The 25320-nt window shown below is 33.2% G+C and overlaps 1 protein-coding gene across 1 annotated transcript in view; it reads left to right on the forward strand.

Moving 5' to 3' along the window:
- Positions 1-25320, forward strand: part of LOC127727790 (uncharacterized) — a 173259-nt gene that overhangs the window by 16242 nt on the left and 131697 nt on the right. The window contains exons 7-17 of the mRNA XM_052234907.1: positions 76-196; positions 867-938; positions 2494-2502; positions 3840-3981; positions 7566-7791; positions 8375-8539; positions 14230-14372; positions 16391-16489; positions 17816-17888; positions 19996-20051; positions 21718-21867. Coding sequence (XP_052090867.1) covers positions 76-196; positions 867-938; positions 2494-2502; positions 3840-3981; positions 7566-7791; positions 8375-8539; positions 14230-14372; positions 16391-16489; positions 17816-17888; positions 19996-20051; positions 21718-21867 — 1256 coding nt within the window. The remainder of the gene's footprint in view (positions 1-75; positions 197-866; positions 939-2493; positions 2503-3839; positions 3982-7565; positions 7792-8374; positions 8540-14229; positions 14373-16390; positions 16490-17815; positions 17889-19995; positions 20052-21717; positions 21868-25320) is intronic.

Here is a 25320-nt window from a genome sequence, read left to right on the forward strand (position 1 = left end):
AAACATTTGTAAATTATAGAAGGATTTGAAAGTAGGTTTAATAATCAGTTACAATATATTATAATATTTTTTCAGGACATAAACATATTACATTGCATGTTAGGTGCGATTATTCATTTGACTGAAGTGAAGTTTCAAGAGGCAGACAAAGCAAATGAGCCACTAAAAATAGTTAACACTGACCAGGTTGAACAAGGTACTCACTTTATTACATAACATTTCTAGGAAAATCCATGCATTATATTGTTTAAACGATAATGCTTGAAAAAACACTTTTTTAAATCTCCAACATAAAAAAAAAATACAGTGCTATACATTAATTTCGTATTTAATTTACCAGTAGCACAACACTTCTTTTGACATAAAATGTATATTTAAATAAATTCACATATGATAAAAGCTCCAACTTAAACATTAAACACTTTAGTATTTCACACCTGCTTTTAATGATAATAGTATCTGTACAACAAATAAGTTTAGTAAGTTATTCTGTCTTAACTGTTATGAATACAAGGAGATGTGAAGTATACCTCAATGAGAAAGCATCCCAAAGACATGAAAAATTAACCTGAATACAAATGAGTTTGGCGGTCTCTAAAAATATATTCACAACTTTTCTTGCCTGGGAGGGATTTGGAACTTGATATAATATGCAGTTTCATGACTCGAATCCTATATATAAACGAATAATAGTTGTCTGGAGTTATTTGACAATATTTTAAGTTAATCTATAGTTTTATGTATAGATTTCCTTGACGGTGATATTTTTCAACAGTAAACATATTGTATTATCAGAAAACTTACAAAATCTTACAACACTATAAGGAATTCACGGAATTTATCTTACTTTTATTGTATGTTGATAGCTGCACAGCTACTGAATGTAGAGCCAGTAGAACTTTGTTTAGCACTTATCAAGACCAAGACAGATTATGGAGGTTCGTTATATAAGTCACATAATATAATGTAAAAACTCGTCAAAGATACCCGGCTTATAATTTTGCACGCCAGACTCACGTTTCGTATACATAAGACTCATCATTGACTCGCAAATCAAAACAGTTGAAAGGCAAAATCAAATAGGAAGTTGAAGAGCATTAGTAAGTGTTGATACGACCAATTAATTTTTAATATAATGTACTCATGTGCGACGTTGACTCAAGACTTAGAACATGTTTTGAAGTTGTCGTTGAAATTCACAATGCCGTTAACACATCAACTAGAATTGAAACATTAAGGATGTACTTAGGTGAAATTTAAAAAAGTCTAGAATTTAAAATTGATACTATTAGTCAGAAGAGCTTAAGTTAAGGAACAAAATAAGCTAAAAATATTGATAGGTTATGGAACTCCTTTCCGACATATTTAATATTTTTTAAATGGCGGGAAAAGGTTGACTCGGACTTTTACCTTATATTTAGCATTGGCATTAATTGGGTCTCAAATCGTAAGAAAAAGAAATCTAGAATCTGCTTAAATTTTGGCAAATGACCTTTTATGAGCTATTGGAGTCTTCTATGAAAAGAAAAGTGAGTGAAATGGGGCAAAATATTTTACCCTGTAAACGTAGGAAAAAATTCAAGGAGTCCAAACATCTGACAAAAGTTTCTAAACATGACCGGACTACATTCTTAAGACAATTTGCATCGAGGTTTATATCAAAAGTACTTTGCCTAGCTTTCCGAATAATTTCAGTTAACATGAAATTAACTTAAGATAGATTGAATATAAATGTATGTGTGCATATTAAGCTTGTAAATGTATGTTCTGGCAACACTTTTAAGGAAATTATTTAATAAGGCTTTAAGTATACACATGAGTATGGATGTATAAAATAATATAAATGTATGTGTGCATATTAAGCTTGTAAATGTATGTTCTGGCAACACTTTTAAGGAAATTATTTAATAAGGCTTTAAGTATACACATGAGTATGGATGTATAAAATTTAGAATGGAAATGGGGAATGTGTCAAAGAGACAACAACCCGACCATAGAGCAGACAACAGCCGAAGGCCACCAATGGGTCTTCAATGCAGCGAGAAACTCCCGTTTTATTAGAAAGGAGCAAAGACTGGCGTCCAGAATATGAACCAGCACACAATAAATTGAATTATGTGATTATGATAAAACTGTTCGGCTAAAGACGTCAAACGCTATCCGTCATAAATTACCCGAAAAATAAAACAAAAGATAGGGTATATCAGGGTAGCGGCTGACGTCTGACTAAATAGAAGAATGGGGCTGAATGTGAAATACTAATTTTTGATAAATATTCCTAAAGTAATGAACATAGAGAGGTTCTCGCTCGGACACACACTCCATAATCTAGTATATTATAAGAGCATAAACCTGAAGCACGGGGAGGCACTCTACTGTCTCCACACGGCACTAATGTATGTTTTTATGATTACATTTGATTTTATTTTTAGTTATCCCTGAAACGTTTTAGTTTTTGATATTTATGACATCATTTTATGATTAATTTTGTAGGTATAGGAGGTAAGCATTAGTTTCAAGTGAAGTTTTCATAAGATAAGTATCTTTTGAATCGCATAGAAATTGGAAAACCTAACAAAATAGTTGCTGATTTTTTTCTCCAACTTTATTTACAATCAGTATCAACTCTATGAGTTAATAACGCTTTCGCACAACTTTGGAAGGAATCTTAAGTTAATGCTACTTATGTTTTTCTTGTAGTGTTTTTGAAATGGTCTGTTCGTTTTTCTTCCATTTATGAATTTCTTATTGTTTCTTATATTAATATCGTCTGTTGAAATACTGATTTTTAAGTGGAAAAGAAAGTGTGAGAACGTTCTTATAATGAAATAAATTCTATAATAAAGCGTTGCAAAGTGAATAAACTTTAAAAGTATTGATGACTATGTTTTAAAAAAATACTACAGAAAAAAATACAAATTGTCTTGAATAAAAACAAGAATAATTAAATAATGAGTTAAGGCCTTTTCAATTGATTTGTATAGTTGTTCTTATGTTGTACTGTTACACCATTGTCCCATGTTAGGGAGAGGGTTTAGCGCTAGCAAACTAGTTTAGCCCCGCCACATTCTGTATGTGCCTGTCCCATGTTAGGAGCCTCTAGTTCAGTGGTTGTCGTTGGTTCATGTCTGTCATATATGTTTTTCGCAAATTGTTTTGTTATACATTAGACCGTTAGTTTTCTGAATTGAATTGTTTCATATTTTTCATGTCGGGGCCTTTTATAGCCGACTATACGGTATGGGTTTTTCTCGTTGTTGAAGGCCATACGGTTACCTATAAGTGCTTACATCCACTTCATTTGAACTTTGGTGGATAGTTGTCTCATTGGCAATCATATCCTATCTCCTGATGTTTGTATAAAACAAGGAAAGTTAAAACATAAAAAAGATATTAAGATTTATGTTGGAACATAGTAGTAATAAACGGTATCTAAGATTAAACCCTATCCCTTAAAGCACATCTCTATTATAAATACGATTTTCAGAACAAATGTGAAATACGTTTCAAGCGTATATTAATTTGACATATGTTTTCCTAAACGTGTTAGACTTTTCTTCAAATGAAAATTGTTAGATGTTTTTTTGGAAATATATTTGGTAAGAAATCCTAACAAGAAAACACTCATTTGACACATTATATTTACTGCAAATTCCCATTAAAACTAAACACGCGTGTACATCTAAAGTGTTATTTTTTTATAAATTGCGCGTGCTGTTTGTCCGAATTTTGAATCATTACTATAGATGATTAAAAAAATACTGTGACGGGATATCGAATATTATTTCCACAAACTAGATACTATTGATATGATATGTAATAAATTGATTCATTGCTTTGTTCAGGTGAGCAGATTTACTGTTTGAAAAATCTAGAACAAGCACGAGATGGCTGTGATGCTTTGGCCAAAGCTATATATGAGCGTATGTTTGGATGGGTAATTAGAAGGATCAATGAGGATTTAAACCCAACTAAACAAAGGTATAACAAATTGAGATATTGTGTTCTGTATATAGACTTCGTCATAGTTGATACACCCGCGACTCTTTTATCGTAGCTATTGGGTTTATTTTTTAAAGATTCCATTTCTATGTTGTAAAACAGTAATGAACTACGAAGTAGCCTATTTTACAGTTTTTCCTACGGACAAGAACTATCTCCTTTGCATGCGACAGTATATTGTGGATTTTAATACTGAACAGTATTGTTTTCTTTTAAAATCTTATTTCTTATTCGCTCCCCCACAAAAAAAAACAAAAACAAAACAAAACTGCTACGCCTGAAATTTACTAAAAGCTTTAAATAATAGATAACTCAATAACTCAGGTTTTTTTGCATTATATAACAGAATCTTCATTAATATGATCGGCTTGAAAAATGAATTAGGTAGTAGTAATTCTCATGGTAACTATTTTTTAAATTATACAACGCTTTCAAAAAGTGAAGTTCTTGTCAATCTTTATGTTTCATGTTCGGGATTTTCAACAAAAGTTGAAGATCCATTCTTAGTTCAATCTACTGAATTTCCAAATTACACAAGTCTCTTTACAAACGATGGTGTATTGTTTTGCGTCGCAAAAATCTCCTCAAATCTCTTCCACAGAGTTATTTTTTCAGCAATTATGTTCAGAGATCAAACTTATCTACCTAAGGGACTATTACAATCAGTTGGTGCAACTAAAAAATTTTCATATCTGTCAAAATACATATAATACAAGTCCCTCTCCATGTACAATACTTAGCACAAAATATGTTACTTTGCGAACCTATTTTTGACATATTTACCTATTATGTCTGTTTGTTTTGTTCACACATTGTTGTCAATATATTGGAATTCTATGCGACTGTTATACAAGTGAAAGGTTTAGCTAGCTATAAAACCAGGTTTAATCCACCATTTTCTACATAAGGAAATGCCTGTACCAAGTCAGTAATATGACAGTTGTTTATTCGTTTAATGTGTTTGAGCTTTTGATTTTGCCATTTGCTAAGGGACTTTCCGTTTTTAATTTTCCTTGGAGTTCGGTAATCTTGTTATTTTACTTTATACATATGCATGTATTTCTAAGTCTAAAAACTCATCATAAGGATTATAGAAATAAAAAGATGTGGTTTGATTGCCAGTGAGATAACTCTCTATCAGAGACAAAATGACGTAGATTTTAACAGCTATAGATCACCGTACGACGTTCAACAATAAGCAAAATCCATACCGCATAGTAAGCTTTAAAAGGCCCCGAAATGACAAATGTAAAACAATTCAAATGAGAAAACTAAAGGTCTGATTTATGAACAAAAGATGAAAAACAAATATAATTTATGACGATCGTATTTGCTCAAAGAAACAATTGTGATCGGACGCAAGTTTAACGAACTTATGAAGCCCTCTCCTTTACATAATATAAATTACAATTATACAGAGCATAAAATTGAGAATAAAAATGGGGAATATGTCAAAGAGACAACAACCCGACCAAAGAGCAGATAACAGCCGAAGGCCACCAATGGGTCTTCAACGCAGCGAGAAAATCCCGCACCCGCAGGTAGTCCTCAGCTGGCCCCTCAATAAAATTGTGTACTGGTTCAGTGAAAATGGACGTCACAATAAACTCCAAAACATATAAAGGAACAAAAATTAAAAAAACATACAAGACTAACAAAGGCCAGAGGCTCCTGACTTGGGACAGGCGCAAAAATGCGGCGGGGTTAAACATGTTTTGTGAGATCTCAACCCTCCCCCTATACCTCTAGCCAATGTAGAATAAAGAAACACATAGCAATACATGCACAGTTGAGAAGATCTATCTTAAAGGTATTAGTTCAAAGAGGCATTTGCACAGAGTCTGAAAAAAAAACCCAACACAATTAAAAAAATAAAATAAAATAAAAAAGAATAATAATGATAATAAATAAATGGAATTCTGTGGACATAGTGATTGTTTCGTTTATTTCTTATTTGATTATACTACGAAGAATCTTTTTGATTATTTCTTTTTTGAATTTAAAGACTTCTTCAAAGATTTCACAGTTTTCCTCGTATTTTAAATTTTGGCTACCCTCAGTGAGCAACTCTAGATTAGTTGTCACTTGAAAACGATGAATTATAGTTAAAAGCTCGTTCCTTATATATCGGTGTATTTATTGCAATTAAAGAAGAAACGAAATGCATCCTAAAGTGGAGCACCAGATGCACAATATGTAGACTGTATTATATTTGATTCAAATAGGTCTTTATCTAGTAAAGAGGCTGAACATCGCAGTTGTGTTAAAATTACTTTCAATTTCCGCATACCATACATGAAATGCCTATGTACAGTCATTATTTTGTTTGTATTATTCAACAAAGAGCGTTTGACTTTAGATAGGGTATCAAGGACACGGATAAGAGAAATGAATAGGATATACAGCAACAAACGACAACCACTGATTTACAGGTTCCTGACTTGGGAGAGGCACAATCAATAAATGGCGGGCTTAAACATGTTTGCTGGCGCCAAGTCCACCCCCAAACTGGGACAGTTGTGTAACAGTGCAACATAAAAACAAACTATAAAAATCAGTTGAAAAGGGCTTAACTCATAAGATTGATACAAAGCACAAAAAAAAGACACAAAAGACACAAAGTATAGATCTGAGGGTACTCGCAATTACTAAAAGCGAGTTCAGGCCATAACAACTAATTAAAAATCATGTATCTAAGACTAAAATATCAATCAATTAGTTTATTCCATACAAATAATGGGTAAGGTAGATACAAATATCATATGTACAGACGGAACAGTCATTCTTAGCCCATGCAATCTACCATGATCCACCATGATTCTAATTAACAACTTTCTATTACGTTGATTTTGTAAGAAGGACATCGAACTAAAGCTTCTCTAGAAGAATTTCAAGAAAGTTTAACATTATCCTTAAACTCCATATTCAGATATATAAATGATTTGTTCATACGGTAATCACAGAATACTATTTTTTTTATTTTTTAATTCATCTTCAAATAAAGTACAGATACATTAAGGTCTGCTTCATATTTAGTCTTTTCTCTCAACATTTAACTACAGCGGTTGGTTGAGAACTAATCTTAACTATAGAAATGTATTTAACCAATTTGTCATTTTAACAAACAATTAAGTTTTAAAGGGCATGAGTTAAGCTAAAATTGTAAAACAAATATACAGCTCCTAAGTATCATATGAAAAAATTGAATTCTAAAACATTAACAGCATTTCATTGGAACCGATTTTTTATAGTTTCATTTCTGTGAGATTTACAACAAAAATAATGAGAGGTTTATTGTTTTCAAAGAAACAATACAAAACAAAAGCGTTTACAACACCAACAGTCGTTATATGATATACAAGATCCCCATAGTAAGCTTTGAACATTCTCAAATGATGGAAGGGTTTTTTTTTCATATGGACTTTAAATTACAAGGATGTATTTGTGTATTAAAATTTAAAATCGCCGTACATTATTTTACGTAAACAATTTATATACTTACATGAAATTTTATTTTTTCATTTTCTTGTTTATTTATTAATTTTCTATTTCCAATCTTACAGGAACAAGGTTTCTGCATCTATAGGGATACTCGATATTGCTGGGTTTGAGAATCTTCACGTCAACAGTTTTGAACAGCTGTGCATCAATTTCGTTAATGAACGTCTTCAAAATTTTATGAACGACCATGTGTTTAGGAAAGAAAGAGCGATATACCGTGACGAAGGCATTCCATGTGACGATATAGATTTCAAAAATAATGAAGACATTATCGATACTTTCATGAAGGTATTGTACATTGAGAGAAAGTGCCATGCTGTTCAGTCCTGTTAAATTATTAATAGTAGATTAGTAAATTATGTTTGAAATCAATTAAATGACGGTATCATACATAAAGAGGCTGTGCCTGTTGCACAATTCTGTCCATATCATTATAAGAAAATTATGTCTGAAATTAATTATGTCAAGGTATTACACCTAAAATGTCTTTATGATATCAAGACAAACATTTTTAGCTTTGCATAGGGTTTTTCCCCTTTTCTTCAACAAACTCCCGTAGAACATGACAAAAAATTAGCATGCCCGCTGGTTATCGCTTCAGAAACATGTAGTTATAAATAATTATGATATCATAATTTTAAAATTTAGCCATATACAGAGTGTAATAGTACGAATATTTGAAAGTCTTACCTTTATAATATTAATATGGTGCGACAGAGTTCATATAATACAATATTCCTATTATGGTACTGTTGTCGAATATATTGTTTATTAGCAGGACTGTTGAATAGATATATCATTAAAATATATATTTTCTTATTTCCTTTCTCCACATTTATCAATCTCTCCCTCTATTTCTTTTATTTATCAGAAGCAAATCGGGATACTTAATTTACTGGATGAAGAAACTCAATTCAAGCAAGGCTCAGATGAAACTTTTGTTCGAAAAGTTACAACAAACCATGCTAAATCAGAAATAATTATAAAAAAACCAAATGACGATCCAGAATTCGGAGTATGCCATTTCGCTGGAAAGGTACATATGAACATTTATTTACCATAAATTTCAAATTTCCAGAGACAAAAGAAATAATTCATGTTTTACAGACAGTCGTGTCTTTTTTTTTTTAAATTCTTTAAAGTATTTTCCAATGTGTCTAGAAAAGTGGTTAAAATGTTAAAACTTATCAACAATCTGATACCAATATCAAAGATCTGATACCATTATCAAAATTCTGATACCAATATCGAAGATCTGATACCAATATCAAAAATCTGATACTAATATCCAAGATCTGATACCAATATAAAAAATATGATACCAATATCGAAGATCTGATATCAATATCGAAGATTTGAAACCAATATCAAAGATCTGATACCAATATTTTGCTGAGCCGGACTCAACTGATTAACCAGGTGACTGAATCGCAATCTCGGCGAATATATAAAGAACACAATTTGTTTTGAAAATTGTAATTATTATATTCCACCAGAAAGGTTTATACAGTAGTCAGTGGATTGTTTGGTAAATTGACAGTGGTATGTCTCGATTTCCTCAGAAGGTTAAATGTCGTCCATGTAACATGTGTTGGAATACTGGAGCAGACGATGTCACAGAAGCAGTCACATGTACAATTAAAACGGTGATGTAAGAAATCGGTCCAGTTCGATTTGTTCAGGATAATTATGAAAACATATAATAAACATTAAATACGAAATAGAATACTCCCCGTCTGATGTCTAACTGATATCACTATTCCAAATACAAAACACACTTGAATATCTCTCTATATAAATACATAGTATCACTATCAATGCAAAATTGTATACAATCGTTCTCTATGAGAAGAATCATGTCCAAGATTGGTCGTGTGTAGATGGTGGCTTTTCCATTTACGAGCATTCGTACTTCTGCTTTCCGGACTTGTTCGTTGGAACTTTTAAGTGAGTTAACTATTACTCCTATGGGCCATTGAGTACGGCAACGGTTTTTGTCCTTTAGAAGAACGACGTCTCCTTCGATGAGATCACGGCGATCTTCGTGATACTTTGTATTTCCCATAGGGTCCTGTGTTAAACTAAGTCCATATGTGGCGGCCATCTTGGATGATGGATCGGCTTCAAAGTAACAAAACTTGATCAACACCTCATAAGGAACATTCATGCCATGTTTGGTTTCATTCCATTCAGTGGTTCTCTAAAAGAAAACATTTGTATGTATTTCCCATAGGGTCCTATGTTAAACTTAGTCCCCTCTGGCGGCCATCTTGAATAATTGGTCGCCTGCAAAGTTACAACACATGGTCAGCACCTCATAAGGAACATCCATGCCATGTTTTATTTCATTCCATTTAATGGTTCTCTAAAAGAAGAAATTTGTATGTATTTCCCATAGGGTCCTATGTTAAACTAAGTGCCTCTCTGGCGGCCATCTTGGATGATGGATCAGCTTCAAAGTAAGAACACTTGGTCAGCACCTCATAAGGGACAATTCATGTCATGTTTTATTTCATTCCATTTAGTGGTTCTCTAAAAGAAGATATCCGTAAATATTGTCCATAGGGTCCTATGCTAAACGAAGTCCCCCGCTGTCGGCCATCTTGGATGATTGATTACCTACAAAGTTACAACACTTTGTCAGCACCCTATAAGGAACATTCATGCCATGCTTGGTTTCATTCCATTCAGTGGTTCACTAAAAGAAGACATTTGTATTTACTGTCCATCGGGTCCTATGTTAAACGAAGTCTACCGCTGGCGGCCATCTTGGATGATGGATCGGCTTCAAAGTAAAACACTTAGTCAGCACCTCATAAGAAACATTCATGCCATATTTGGTTTTATTCCATTCAGTGGTTCTCTAAAAGAAGACATTTGTTTGTATTGTCCATAGGGTCCTATGTTAAACGAAGTCCCCCGCTGGCGGCAATCTTGATAATGGATCAGCAACAAAGTAACAACTCTTGGTCAGCACCTCATAAGGAACAGTCATGCCATGTTTGGTTTCATTCCATTCAGTGGTTCTCTAGAAGAAGTTAAAAATGTAAAAAGTTAACGACGACGACGACGGACGACGGACGCCAAGTGATTAGAAAAGCTCACTTGGCCCTTGACTAAAAAGAAGTGATATGAATATTCACGCTTAGTTGAAATGATATTAAGTGTGTTCATAATTCAAAAAAGAAGCTGAGCATCTAAGTTGAGTCAAAATGAAGTTGAGTTTACGATTGCCATTGGTAATTTGGCTTTTGAATTCCGGTGTGTAGAAATACCGCAAAGGACTTCTTAGTGCACTAAGAACGTGTAAGCACTTTTAATCGTTTGCCAACACAACATCAAGACCGTGTACATTTAGCACTAGTCGAATATATTGGCAAATATCCTCAAACAAGTGCACCTCATGGTAATGCAAAACATGTAACACATGACTATACACGCACAGATCCTAAGGTGCTAGATCAGATCAAAGATGATATCAAGTCTAAAAAATCAAACATTGACATTTACAAAGACATGGTTTTCAAAGATTCAGAAAATGCCCCTAGAGATCTACAGCAAATCCGATCAAAACGGTACCACGACAAGAAACAGTCTAATCTAGGTTCAAGTAGCGTACCGGACCAGGTTTGGGAAGCCTTGGCAATGGTAAACAAGCACGAATTTGTAGCTGAAGTTATTTATACACGTGGAAATAATATGCCGCCGTCCATAATATGCTACAGTCCTATGCAGATGGAAGACATGAAACTTCATTCAGAGAATGACCCTGAATCCATACTTGGCATTGACAGAACATTTAACCTGGGTCCTACATATGTAACAAACTTTGTGTACAAAAACAAGAAGGTTGTAAAAAAATCATCACGCGATCATCCTATATTTGTTGGTCCTGTATTCTTTCACTGGGACGCCTCGTATTATACGTACCACTCATTTCTGTCACATGTAAAAATCCGAAAACTTGTGCAACAAATACCCCATCATCACAGATTATTACACCAAAAGATTGAAAAACAGACTATTTAACCACGGCAATAGACCGTTAAAAAAGTTATCAAATCCAGACCGATTGTGGACAAACAACAATTGTGAAAGTATGAACCACAGATTCAAAATTGCAACAGACTGGAAGCCGCAGATTCTGCCAGAACTGCTGACCAAAATATACGACGTTACAAAACTTCATTTTATTGATATAAGGCGATCGATATATGGTCAAGGAAATTACGAACTATCCGCAATGTTTCAAAAATACTACACTTCTCCATACATTTGGGGCACAAAAACACCCGAGGAAAAAGATAAACTGTTCAAAAAGCTACTAGCAAACAAGACCTTAACAGACAAAACGGTTTCCTCATCAAATGGGAAACTCGCCATTCCCAATGTGAAGCGTCTAGCTCGGAAGCCAGGTCAACGGCATAGACCAAAAAGTGCAGCTGCAAAAACAATGCCGCGGTTTGCCAAATGATTGTACTTTACTGTTACATGGTGTATCTATATATGTATATCAATATAAATTAACTTAAAAACTATGTTATAAACTGTTATATTTTAAAAATGTAATAAACTGTTATATTTTAAAAATGTAATAAACTGTTATAATTTAAAAATGTAATAAACTGTTATATTTTAAAAATGTAATAAACTGTTATATTTTGAAAATGTATTCTTATGTGTTGGTAAACAAATAAATACATTTTTTACTATTTTAAAATATCTTTATATAAAGTTACTAGAGAACAACAAAAAATTAACTTAACAAAGAAGCAAACGAAATTAAAAGGAACAAAAATTTAAAAAAAAGTGTAGAAAATACACTTACATAGAAGCAAAAAATATAACAGACACAAATACAAAATAAATACGGCAGTAACAAACAAACGAAAAAAAACCAGAACAATTTGAAATACCATATACATGTTTAATCAGTATACAACAAGTGGATCCTAAACGGGTCAAGGTTGAACGAACATGAATTTCTATCGATTACACAGGTGATAATCAACCGTGGCGCGTATCGATAAAACATTAAATTACTTTCTAATTACAAAAGATATGATTATAAAATTTGAAATTACGTATTTTTACAAAGTCTACTTCTATATGCCATGTCCTTTGTGACAATTGCATCATTCCATCAGGTCCTTAGTGCAAATTTTTGTTCTTAGTGCACTAAGGAGGTCCTTTCCGGTATTTCTACGGACCCATTCCACAGTCGTATAGGTATGACGGATTTTTGGGTCAATAAAAGTCTACAAAAAGGGTATATTATATCATTCCCATTACGTAAACAGCTGTACTTTGGATTGTTGGCGGAATTCAATTGCAAAGATAGGCTGGTGCATTATTATTTTGAATATAATAAAATACATGTAACTTCCTCCTTTCTCTTCATTCAGCTAGAGTTTCCCAACCAATCTCATCATAAATAATTCTACTACTAATAAAAATGGGAAGACCTGTTACAATTCTTATCCCAAACTTCACAGGCGGGCGTATTATGTTTCGCATTTTTAGCAAAAATCCAGTTTCACGTTTCCGCATTTTCGTGCATTACTTTTCCGAAATAAATAGATACCACCTTTCCGCATTCTTACCTGTATTTCACCTGTAAAAAATGGTAATAATGATATACAAGATTTTTATTATAGTATTTTTTCTTAATTTGTATTTTATTATGACAATATAATTCCTTCAACAGGTAGATTATATTCAGATTTAACATTGTGAGTACATTTTTTGTACTTTTCAAAAGTCACCATGTGGAAAGTCACCCCATATGCGTTGAATTCCGTATTTGGTTATATCTTTTATATTCATTTACATATGTTTGATTTATTTTTTGGACACTCAATTTTATGTTCTTATTTGGTTTCGTTCAGTATCTCCATTTGCATATTATTGTTCTTCGAAAAGTTCACAGTGTTTGAACTTCTTGTATTTAAGAAAGTGTATTCATAAAGTCAGTTGGCTACAAGTTTTCCGCTTTGACAAATATGTAAACTGTGCTACATGTACTGCATAATAGTAAACTTACGTTTTATATTTATCTGTATATATAACATTGACTTTTAATTGATATATGACCATGTTTGGTTTTTATCATTTTAAGTTGATAGTTTCATTTTAATCATAAAGACTTATCCTGCTCGAAGTCCTACTTCTATCTCTCCTTTGGTGAGCAGGGGGCAGCAGGTTTACCTTGCAAACGGAAAAGGCATACATTAAAAATTAAAATGCGGAAACGTAAATAACTTTTAACAAAATCAATGTAAAAACAATGCGGAAAAGAGTACTATAGAAATGCGGAAACGTAGGAATTTTAATGCGGAAACGTAGTGCCAAAATGCGGAAACGTATAACGACGTTCACGGGCATATTCAAGTAACGGTCTTATAAAAGTCAAGTATAGTTTTTCTAAGTTATTCCTACTTAATCTGTACTTTAATTTTCGAAGTGCATTCAAATGTTTCGATATATTTTTTATGATACATTCCACATTGGTGTTCCATTTAGCATCTCTACTAAATGTAATACCCAAATGTTTATGAAAATCTGTAACTTGAATATTCTTACCATTGAATATGAAATTCATTTCCGGAGTTTCAATGTATGAAAACAACATAATTTCTAGTTTTTTGTATCATTTATTCAAAGTACTATAGAAATAACGAATCACAATGATTATAAAAACGACACCTTCAAGCTGTTACATTGTAGGTATGGTATGACTGTCATGGATTTCTTGATAAGAACAGGGACACTCTGAACGACGATTTGTTTGACTGTATGAAGGACAGTACAAATGATTTCATTAGTGATCTTTTTACTATCAAAAAGGGACCAACCGGCACAATATCAGAGTAAATATTATTTATTAAACATTGGAAATCTTTAAAATTCTGAGAAGTATTTCTTTTATCAACACGAATGTTTACAGAATGTATGAATTTAAAAACCATCATGACACAATGTGTTTGGTATACACAATATCTGAAATGTGCTATCTGTGTCACAGATTACCACGGATATGTTCCAATTGCTGTAACTACAACTCTGTTTTATTTTCCTCTACTTCGACATCACAGAACAAGACTCATCGCCGAATATGTACTTACCATGAGCAACACGACGACTAGTAGTGATCGGCTTATCCTTCTGGAGGACATAACAACACCCGGTCCCCAAGTTTTGGTGGGGTTAGATTTGCTCAGTCTATAGTTTTTATGTAGTGTTATGTGAACTTGTTTGTCTTTTTGTCTCCTTCGTTTTTTTGCAATGACTTTTATGTTTCTCTCGACTTGAGTTTTGAATGTCTACTTGGTAACTTCCACCCTTTTAGCTCACCGGGGCCCGAAGGGTCCCATGTGAGCTTATGCCATCACTTGGCGTCCGACGTCGTCCGTCGTTTGTCGTCGTCGTCGTCTGTCGTCGTCGTCTGTCGTCGTAAACTATTTCAAAAATCTTCTTCTCTGAAACTACTGGGCCAAATACCTTCAAACTTTAACTAAATGTTCCTTAGGGTACCTAGTTTATAAATTGTATCCGAAGTTTTGATCCATTGACAAACATGGCCGCCATGGCTAAAAATAAAACATAGGGGTCAAATGCAGTTTTTGGCTTCTATCTCAAAAACTAAAGCTTTTAGAGCAATTCTGACACGGGGTAAAATTGTTCAATTGGTCAAGATCTATCAGCTCTGAAATTTTCAGACGAATCGAACAACCCATTGTTGGGTTGCTGCCACCGAATTGGTAGTTTTAACAAAATTTTGCAGTTTTTTGTTATTATTTTGAATATTATTTTAGATATATATATAAACTGTAAGCAACAATAATGTTCAGCAAAGTAAGATCTACAAAAAACTTAATATGACCATAATTGTCAATTGACCCCTTAAGGAGTTATTGCCCTTTACAGACAATTTTACACAATTTGTTCAAGTTTGCTAACATTTAAAAATCTTCTCCTCTGAAACTACTGGGCCAATTACCTTCAAACTTTAACTAAATGTTCCTTAGGGTATCTTGTTTATAAAGTGTATCCGAAATTTGTATCCATCGACAAACATGGCCGCCATGGCTAAAAATAGAACATAAGGGTCAAATGCAGTTTTTGGCTTATATCTCAAAAACTAAATCTTTTAGAGCAAATGTGTCATGGGGTAAAATTGTTTAATTGGTCAAGATCTATCGGCCCTCAATTATCAGACGAATCGAACAGCCCTTTAAAGACAATTTTACACAATTTGTTCATCAAGTTTGCTACCATTTAAAAATCTTCTCCTCTGAAATACAGGTGAGCGATTCAGGCTCTTTAGAGCCTCTTGTTTACCTTAATGAATGATAAAATTATGTCTATGAGCTGATAGACAAAACACTTTAAGCCAATCAGAAGACGTGTTACATCCAAAATTAAATTATAAGTGTATAATAATGGGAAAATACATGCATACAAGTTATAAAAACTATATTATAGTAATACTAAGTACCAACATGTTTAACCCTGCCACATTCTTTATGTGCCTGTCCCAAGTCAGGAGATTCTAGTGCAGTGGTTGTCGTTGGTTCATGTGTGTCATATTTGTTTTTCGTAAATTGTTTTGTTTATAATTAGGCAGTTAATTTTCTCAATTGAATAGTTTCATATTTTTCATGTCGGGGCCTTTTATAGCCGACCATACGGTATGGATTTTTCTCATTGTTGAAGGCCGTACGGTTAACTATAATTGCTTACATCAACTTCATTTGAACTTTGGTGCAATCATACCACATCTCCTTATTTTTATAAACACAGCAACAATATTTTCATCGTCTTATCATTTATCTACGAGAGAGTTATATTTGTTTTTTTATATCACTTTCTTTATTCTTGATTTTAGAACACATTTCAATTTACGACAGTCAAAGAAAGTTCAGAGAGAGTCGAGTTCAAATGATGCCAGGCAGCTGTCTACAGAACTAGGAAAATCTTTGCGAAAGTAAAAATTTATTAAATCTTAAAGACCTATTTCGACATGTTATGTATTAAAAAAAATGAAAAAACCAAACATTATGTAACAGCTACCAGTCGTATTACGTACCGGTGAATACATGACATTTCTGACAGGTAGTATATACTTGATTCCCCATTATTGTCGTCAATTGCATGTCGTGTGGTGTCTTCTTGAATGCCTACATTTTATCATATACCTCGAATGCCAACAAAATAAATTGAAAAGATGTTGTTTTACTGAATAGGTGTTGTTTTAGAATAAAAGAACAAATTTCAATTATTAGGAAAAAGCGGCGTTTTGCATTTGCTCCGATCTACATTTCACATACGCTGATTTTTTCTTTCACTTGCGCCGATTATTTCTTTCATTTGCGCCGATTGTTTTACAGGAAAATTACAGGTGAAAACTTTTTTTATTTATCATTATAAACCTCTTCCGCTAGCCAGTTATACATATGTTATGAATTATCAATTAAAACATGCATATAACTGTTGCCCCCTGCCCACAGTGGGAGGTGGAAGTAGGTATTTGAGCAAAACAAGTAAATTTTAAGGTTAAAAGCACTCTGTTACATCCACATAAATAACTGAGTATAGCAATTAAATATCAAAGGATATAAAAATCTATTTACAGCCTTTAAAATATCAAAGGACAATAAAACCTCTTTACGCCACGAAAAAAGCACAGCACTAAAATACAAAAAAGAGCAAATGGAACTTGAAATTATTGAATCGGCGCAAATGAAACAACCAAATCGGCGCAAATGAAAGATTGAAAATTTAAAAAATCGGCGAAAATGTCCTACGTCTATCATCCAATGATTATGGTTTAAAATACGTACTGGCCTCTCATAAATACGTCTGATTTTTGTCTGCCGGCAGTATCCAATACAACAGATGTAGTTAAGTTAGCAAGCTTGCTGTAGTAAGACAGAATATTTTTCAACTGTTTTACAGATTATTTGCCGTTTTTATTACAGTGTTTAATTTAGTGTCATTCTGTTGTTAGTGCACTGCGCATGTTTTATTGCGTGTTTCAATTATAATCCGTTCCATGTTTCAACTGACATTATTGGTTCTTGAGGTTTTGTGTTTATAAATATTATGATGCATATGCTTTTAACCGAACATAATTTTGATGTAATCCTTTCACGTACTATATAATCTGATTACTTTCGATTAACCCAAAAACATTCGCAAATCAGTAGTTACATGGATGACCTGCTTTTTTTAGAGAGAGAGAGAGAGTATGTGTGTATTTAATCAAAGTATGTGTGTATTTAATCAATGCTTTACATCATTTTCTTTTTAGATTTAACCTGAGGGGCCCAGAAACACGCAGATACAACGTCAATAAACATAAAACTGTCATTTCATACTTTAGGGTAGGTCAATGTGCAATGTGCGGATATATCGTGAATAATTGATATAAAATAAGAAGAAACAATGAAGAAACAAAAACTCCATAATACATAACCGGTATATCACTTCATAAATTCTAAAATAATTTTGGGATTTGACAATTGATAAAATTATATAACTACACATGTTGCGTACCCAAATGGACTTGTAGAGTCTCCTTGAAATATCTAAAGATATCAAGGGAAGTTTTGACATGCTTAAAGTTGTTCAGTAGTAATGTGTTTCCATGAGTAGCAGTATATCTGTTTGTTTACATATTATAACTAGTTCGGTTCTCGAGATCTTGTGAAGGCTATAGTCCGTTTCTATGTATGTTGACGTTTGCTTTTGTTGTAGTTCAGTGTTTCTGTTGTTCCGTTGTTTTCCTCTTAAAGATGATGTGTTTCCCTTTTTAGTTTGTTACCCGGATTTGTTTTTGCTTAATCGAATTATGACTACTGAACAGCGGTATACTACTGTTGCCTTTATTTATAGAAACTTTCTTGCTAAAACATGTACACGAACACTGGTTAATTAACGGCTTAATGAAGGTATCATTTTCACTTGTATACTTTTTAAAAAAATGAAAACAACATGATATTAATTTCATGCGTCCGAAGCGCTTTTCTGGAATTTCCTTCATCAGGAACGCTCAAAGCCGAATATTTGAAAGCCGAGGATGTAGAAGAGCTATATAACCAAAAAGGACATAAAAAAGGAGCAAAATCCATCTAGTGCCAACTTTGCTTGAGGGAGTTGAAACCTAAGTTTCTTTATAATTTCATAATTTATAAACTAACAAATTGAGTATTACGGTTGCCATGACGTTGCCTTATCACAATTTTCGCGGACAAATTTACACTTTTTCTTTATGTTCGATTTGTATCTTTACTGTACTAGTAAAAGGCTTTGACCTCTTGGCAGTAAATATGTTAGATGAAGTACATTGCAGCTGAACATGAATACCGTACTAGAGCCCCTGATGTCTCTCATAGTCTTACTATGATTTCTTACTACACAAATCCATACACGTTTACATATTTGTGTTTGCTGTTCGTATATGTTTTCATTTGATAGTTCATACAAGTGTGTCGTTGCCTTTGATTTGTCCCCATTATATATTGTATATAAGTCACTGGATGTCGGTGTTTAGATTCGCCCTGTAGCATAATTTGTTTGGTTCATTTCCACTTTTTTTCAAAAGATACCGAGAAATAGCAAGATATTTAACAGAATTGTATTTATGCTTATTTAGATATAATTTAAGTCGTCAATCGAAGAATATTTCTTCGGATTCTTATTTTGCATTTTTTTTGTAAATGACAATGATACTTAATGTTTTGATATTATATATATATATGTTAGAAAATCTCCTTATTATGATGTCAAGATCGTTATTCGTGCATTATTAATACATTTTAAGATTGACGCTTAAGTCACGGAACAGTAAATGGGCTATGTCACAAGTTTTGGTAAAATTTTGCCTACCACTTTGGCTCTATTTGAACAATTACCGAAAAGAAGAAAAAAATGCATTTATCTTTTTATTTTCTGAAATATTTCTGATTTACATTCTGATAGTATAGAAAGCACATGAAATCAGCGAAAAACGTTCTTTAGTTTGTCTCAAAATCATAAAATTTTCAATTTCAAATCCAGATTTTTATTAAAAAATTATGTGTTGTTGATACATAAATTTCTGTTTTGATGATATAGATTAATCCTACGCTCAGCGACTTCCTTTTTGGTATATCGGTTATTACAACCAATCTTTTCCCTAGTTGGTAGTGAAAGACGTCAATAATCGACGTTTTACGGCACACAACGCGATGACGTTACGCTTATTTCGACGATTTGTGATATTTTTTCACCTCGAACACCACTTTCAAAGATGTATACCGTAAAAACGAAGTTGGTGACCCTAGTATTATTCTACATAGTCCATTACCTGCAACTTGACCTTAAAGTTTATAAAATATATTAAACAAAGGCAGAGCCAATACACACATGAAGGTGAAGCAATTAAACTCCAAAATTCGTTAATCATGTATGTTCATATCTGTAATATAATCGCACAATAATTTTTTTCAGGAGTCGATGGACAAACTTTTGTTGAAAATGAAACGAGCAGAGGCACATTTTGTTAGGTATTGAAAAATATATAATAATGCCATCGATAGTATAAGGACACGATTTTTGTTCGGCTTATTGGGTTCGTCTGTCTGTAATTCCATCCGTCCTTTCCTCCCATAATTGATTAAGGTTTGGTTTGCGGTAGTTTGTGGTCACATCAACATGAAATGTCGTGCACATGTTAATTATGACGTGAACTTTGTAAAATATATGCCAATAGCATGAACGGAACATATTTTAATGCAACAGATGTGCATTTCGACAATAAATGTCTCTTGTTGGCGTCTTTGTTAGATTTAATCAGGAATATGATACTAGTAAATAAAATTGAGAATGGAAATGCGGAATGTGTCAAAGAGACAACAACCCGACCATAGAGCAGACAACAGCCGAAGGCCACCAATGGGTCTTCAATGCAGCGAGAAACTCCCGCACCCGGAGGCGTCCTTCAGCTGGCCCCTAAACAAATATGTATACTAGTTCAGTGATAATGGACGTCATACTAAACTCCAAATTATACACAAGAAACTAAAATTAAAAATGATACAAGAATAACAAAGGCCAGAGGCTCCTGACTTGGGACAGACGCAAAAATGCAAACATGTTTTTTGAGATCTCAACCCTCCACCTATACCTCTATCCAATGTAGAAAAAACAAACGCACAACAGTACGCACAGTAAAACTCAGTTTAAGAGAAGTCCGAGTCCGATATCAGAGTAGGAAACAAAAGAAAATAAACAAAATGACAATAATACATAAATAACAACAGACTACTAGCAGTTACTGACATGTAGCTCCAGACTTCAATTAAACTGATTGAAAGATTATGTCTTCATCATATGAATATCAGGCACAATCCCTCCTGTTAGGGGTTTAGTATTATACCATCATAAAATATATGAGAAGAACATAACCCGTGTCATTTGTTTTCTATTCGTTCATTTAGTTGACATAGTCGATCGTTTGGTTTTGTATGAACTTCCCGCTTTTTCCATTTATCTTTCACTGACCCATGTAGAGTGTTGTATTTTTTTTAATAGATATGTCTTTTTGTTTTACAAATAGCGGATTTTTCTCCTTTCCAATGTTTGAATTTACTTGCGCTTTCTGTCCTTTTCTTTAATTATGAATACAAACAAACAAGAAGAGTTATGAATGCACATAACTACTTTTATCCTGTAGCATATTGATTCTTCTATCATGAGTGAATTATTATGTTGGAGGAGGTGGCTTTATCTTTTTTTTCTATCTAGAACTTGATATCAACGTCAAACGTTGCCGTCACTGTAGAATTCAAGTACTATTTTGAGATATGAAATTATTTAATTATAAATTCTATAAGTTCAATTTTAGAGAGAACAGTTATAAATACTGTAAGTGCAACAAAAAGTCTTTTTGTGAACGATGGCCGTAAGGTAAAATGGTTGTAAAGAAAATGCGTACACACAAACAAATAGCAATCCATATATAACTTCTGGGATAACCGCAGATGGTTATGATCAGCACTTAGTTCTCCAATATTAACACCCGTTGTACATCTTGTTAATCCTGTTATATTCCGCCAACCGGATGCATCGATTGTTAAACTTTGAAATATTGTCATATGGTTACGACGAATGTCTAAAGGTATCTCAATTTTGTGAAATGTTTGTGTACCTATTTATTCATTTAATTCATAGGTGTATCAAGCCAAACAAACAGAAGCGAAAGGATAATTTCAGTGGCCAGTATGTGAAAGTACAACTGTTATATAATGGTATAACTGAAATAGCTAAAATAAGGAAAAATGAGTATCCAATCAGAAAACGGCACACCGACTTTTATGAGAGGTAAATTATATCTTTCAGGGGCGTTTCTATGATATTTGTAAGAGGGGGCGTAGAATAAAATATTTTGGACCTTTTGCTAAAAAAAATAAAATAATTGTGAAATGCATAAATTGCCATATTTAATACAATATTAGCAGATTACGATAGTTTTCGTAAAAAAAATAAAATAATTGTGAAATGCATAAATTGCCATATTTAATACAATATTAGCAGATTACGATAGTTTTTTTTTTGTTTTGAAAAGGGGGTGGGGGCGTACGCCCTTTACGCCCTCACTAGACCCGCCACTGTCTTTAAATGTTTTTTTATTTATTTTTGTCAATTTACTTTTTGATTTCAGTATGTCTAAGGAGCTAGCAGTATCAAATCTACAGAACCCATAAATCAAAATATTACAGAGGAATAGGCACTTGAAATATGCTATTAATAAAGAATACCATATGTTCTTTTCAACAGCACATAAGTATCAACCAGAGGCACCAATATAATCCCCAGTGCTATGCTCGAGGAATCATATTCGTTGATAGTTAATCCCGTATACAATATTGAAAATATTGAAAAAGCCATATCATATAAACTTTATTATTATCATGAGGGTTATTAACTTCTTTAACTTGTGAAAGAAAGTAACGTCTTGCTAGTTGAGGTGCTTTATGATTCAATAGATTCGTAGCACAGCAGTGTGTGCAAAAGTCCTGGAAACAATTACATAACATTACGTTTCAAAGTATCTTGGCTCATATTCACGTTATTCTTGGGGCCTCAAAATGCAAAAGAAATTAAATTATTCTAAAATGATAAATAATCAAAACAATTAAAGTTCTATAAATAGATCACATTGAAGTTTTTGTAAAATTTCATATAACCTTTACTGTCCTTCACAAAAATCACTTAACAGTCCTTTATTCACCATGCAGAAACTATAGTTCTAAGGGATATAACTTCCCAATTGGGAAATTTATCCTCTAGAAGTCCGTACTTTTGCTGCACGAATACGTCAATTACTAATTGTTTCGTTTTGTCAAAGTTAAGTGTATCTGAGTCTGCATTCCAGCGCATACCCAATATATTCATTTCCTTGTCTGCAGCTAGTACTTTATCAGACTGGGCCACATCTCTCAGTTTGTAACTATTTGACATCTTTGATTGTAAGTCGAAGCCTCATTGTTTTAGTAATTCTCTCGATTCCTCGAAGTAATAAACTGCTTATTTTTTGGATTCCATGCTAGTTATTTGTAATACATTATCAACATATATGTCTCTCTTTCGAATTGTAGATACTTCGTTCGGATTCATAGATATATGTCGCATTTAAAATGAACGGAGAACACGTCGCTCAGAAAAGTGCAACTTGAAATCTGTACATTGTTAAGTCGCTTGTTGCATAGTTTTAGTCGGACAACCAAAATAATCTTGTGGAGTATTGGTCTTCATTTTCAAGTCTTACTTATAAACATGCCTTTTCTATGTCTGCTGTGATTCCATATTTTACATAGTGGATTCGTCCATTTTTACGATCGATTTCTGTAGTGGGTACTTTTTCTATGAAGTCTTTCATCTCCTGTTCTTTTATTATTTCATCGTATAAATGTAACATCCTCGGGTCTAAACTAGCTATAACATTATGGGTCCTTCTTCTTGCTACATATTCATTTGCAGGTAACGCTGGGTGATCTGGTTTCCATGATAGTTTGACGACATATTTATATTCCTGACAATTTATGCTAGAGTTTTGGTACTCAATTACTATTACTATTACTCGACTCAATCTCCAAAAATTTCTGTAAATCGCACTCCTCGGGTTTGTGTGCAACTAAAACATCTTCATTGTAGATTTTCATTGTCTAGTGTTAATACCTGTATTCATCGGTCCTGATAGCAGATTGCCGATTTTGGATTTAACCGCTGTCAGTCCGTAACCTCGAATGATTTCTTCCTGTACTAAAGAGTACTTGTAATCTGCTCCAACGAATAGTGAAATATTGATCTTTTCATCATGTGTGACTGGTTAGCAAGTTGTTATCCCCTTGAATATGAAAAAAATGTTGATGTGTTCACGTTTCCTCATTGTATGGTCCGGCAATTTTTGGAACAATTGTTGGAGTTTTATGACAACATATTTGTTGAATTTTTTGAATTTGAATATTTGTTGAATTTTGAGGTAGACCTTTTCAACAAATTGTCGGGATTCCTATTGTAACGAACTGTGCGCCTCTCTTTGCTGACCTCTGCTTATTTTCATATGAGTCGGAGTTCCTTCAGACACTTGTCAAAAACAAAAAGATCAAAGAAGCCAGATCATTTAATTTCCGATTCATATATATTGAGGATGTTCTTTCCATTAACAATCCAAACTTTTCTGTTTGGGTTCCATTAATATATCCTCCTGAACTAGAAATTTAAGAAACAACAGACACGGCTTCCTCCGCTTCATTTTTGGACTTAAACCTCGAATTTGACATAAGCGGTAATCTCAGTACCAGAATCTATGACAAACGAGACTATTGTAATTTTGAAATTATCAATTTCCCCCACATCAGTAGCAATATACCTGCATATGGGATATACATTTCCCAACTCATTCGGTATTCAAGAGCTTGCAGTTGCTACCCAGACTGTATAAAACGTCACCAGTGTCTGCACAGAAAATTGATGAACCAGGATTATGTAAAGAACGTCTCGTCCTTTTTCTAAAAAAGAGTTCATCGGAAGATACCAAGACCTTGTTGATTAATATTCCGCATCAACTTCACAAATAATACATGATGGTCTTGAAGTATAGATTCTAGATATTGACGTTGTTTATCATCTTAATCACGTGTTATTGTGTTCTTTTATTTGTCTTTGTAAATTATTAACCTTTACTGTTTAGTCGATGTTTGGTAATATCCTTTTGGCGTGGCTCGGCACTTATGCATCCCGCCAATGTGCTGTTGTCATTTTTTGTATTCTTGTCTTTCATTTTTGCTTATGTGCTTTGTCTATATGCCATTTTGTTTTTCTTTGTTGACATATTTGTTTGTTTTTATAGCGATTAAGATTATATCACAATGTTGACTGCTGTACCCCTATTTTTGAGAATTTTACCTATTATGTCGGTTTGTTTTGTTCACACATTGTTGTTAATATAATGGAATTGTGTGCGACTGTCATACAAGTGAGAGGTTTAGCTAGCTATAAAACCAGGTTTAATCCACCATTTTCTACATAAGGAAATGCCTGTACCAAGTCAGAAATATGACAGTTGTTTTCCATTCGTTTGATGTGTTTGAGCGTTTGATTTTGCTATTTGATATTGGACTTTCCGATTTGAATTTTCCTTGGAGTTCGGTATTTCTGCTATTTGACTTTTTGTTACTTCCATTGGAATTCTTTTTTTGCTTTAAGTCTCAATTCATATTGTCGCTTTCTCCAGGTTGCGTACCTCACTCTCTTTTCCGCCAAATGCGGAAA

This window comes from Mytilus californianus, unplaced genomic scaffold (genome assembly GCF_021869535.1).
Source record: "Mytilus californianus isolate M0D057914Y unplaced genomic scaffold, xbMytCali1.0.p SCAF_2, whole genome shotgun sequence".
NCBI classification, from domain to species: Eukaryota; Metazoa; Mollusca; class Bivalvia; order Mytilida; family Mytilidae; genus Mytilus; species Mytilus californianus.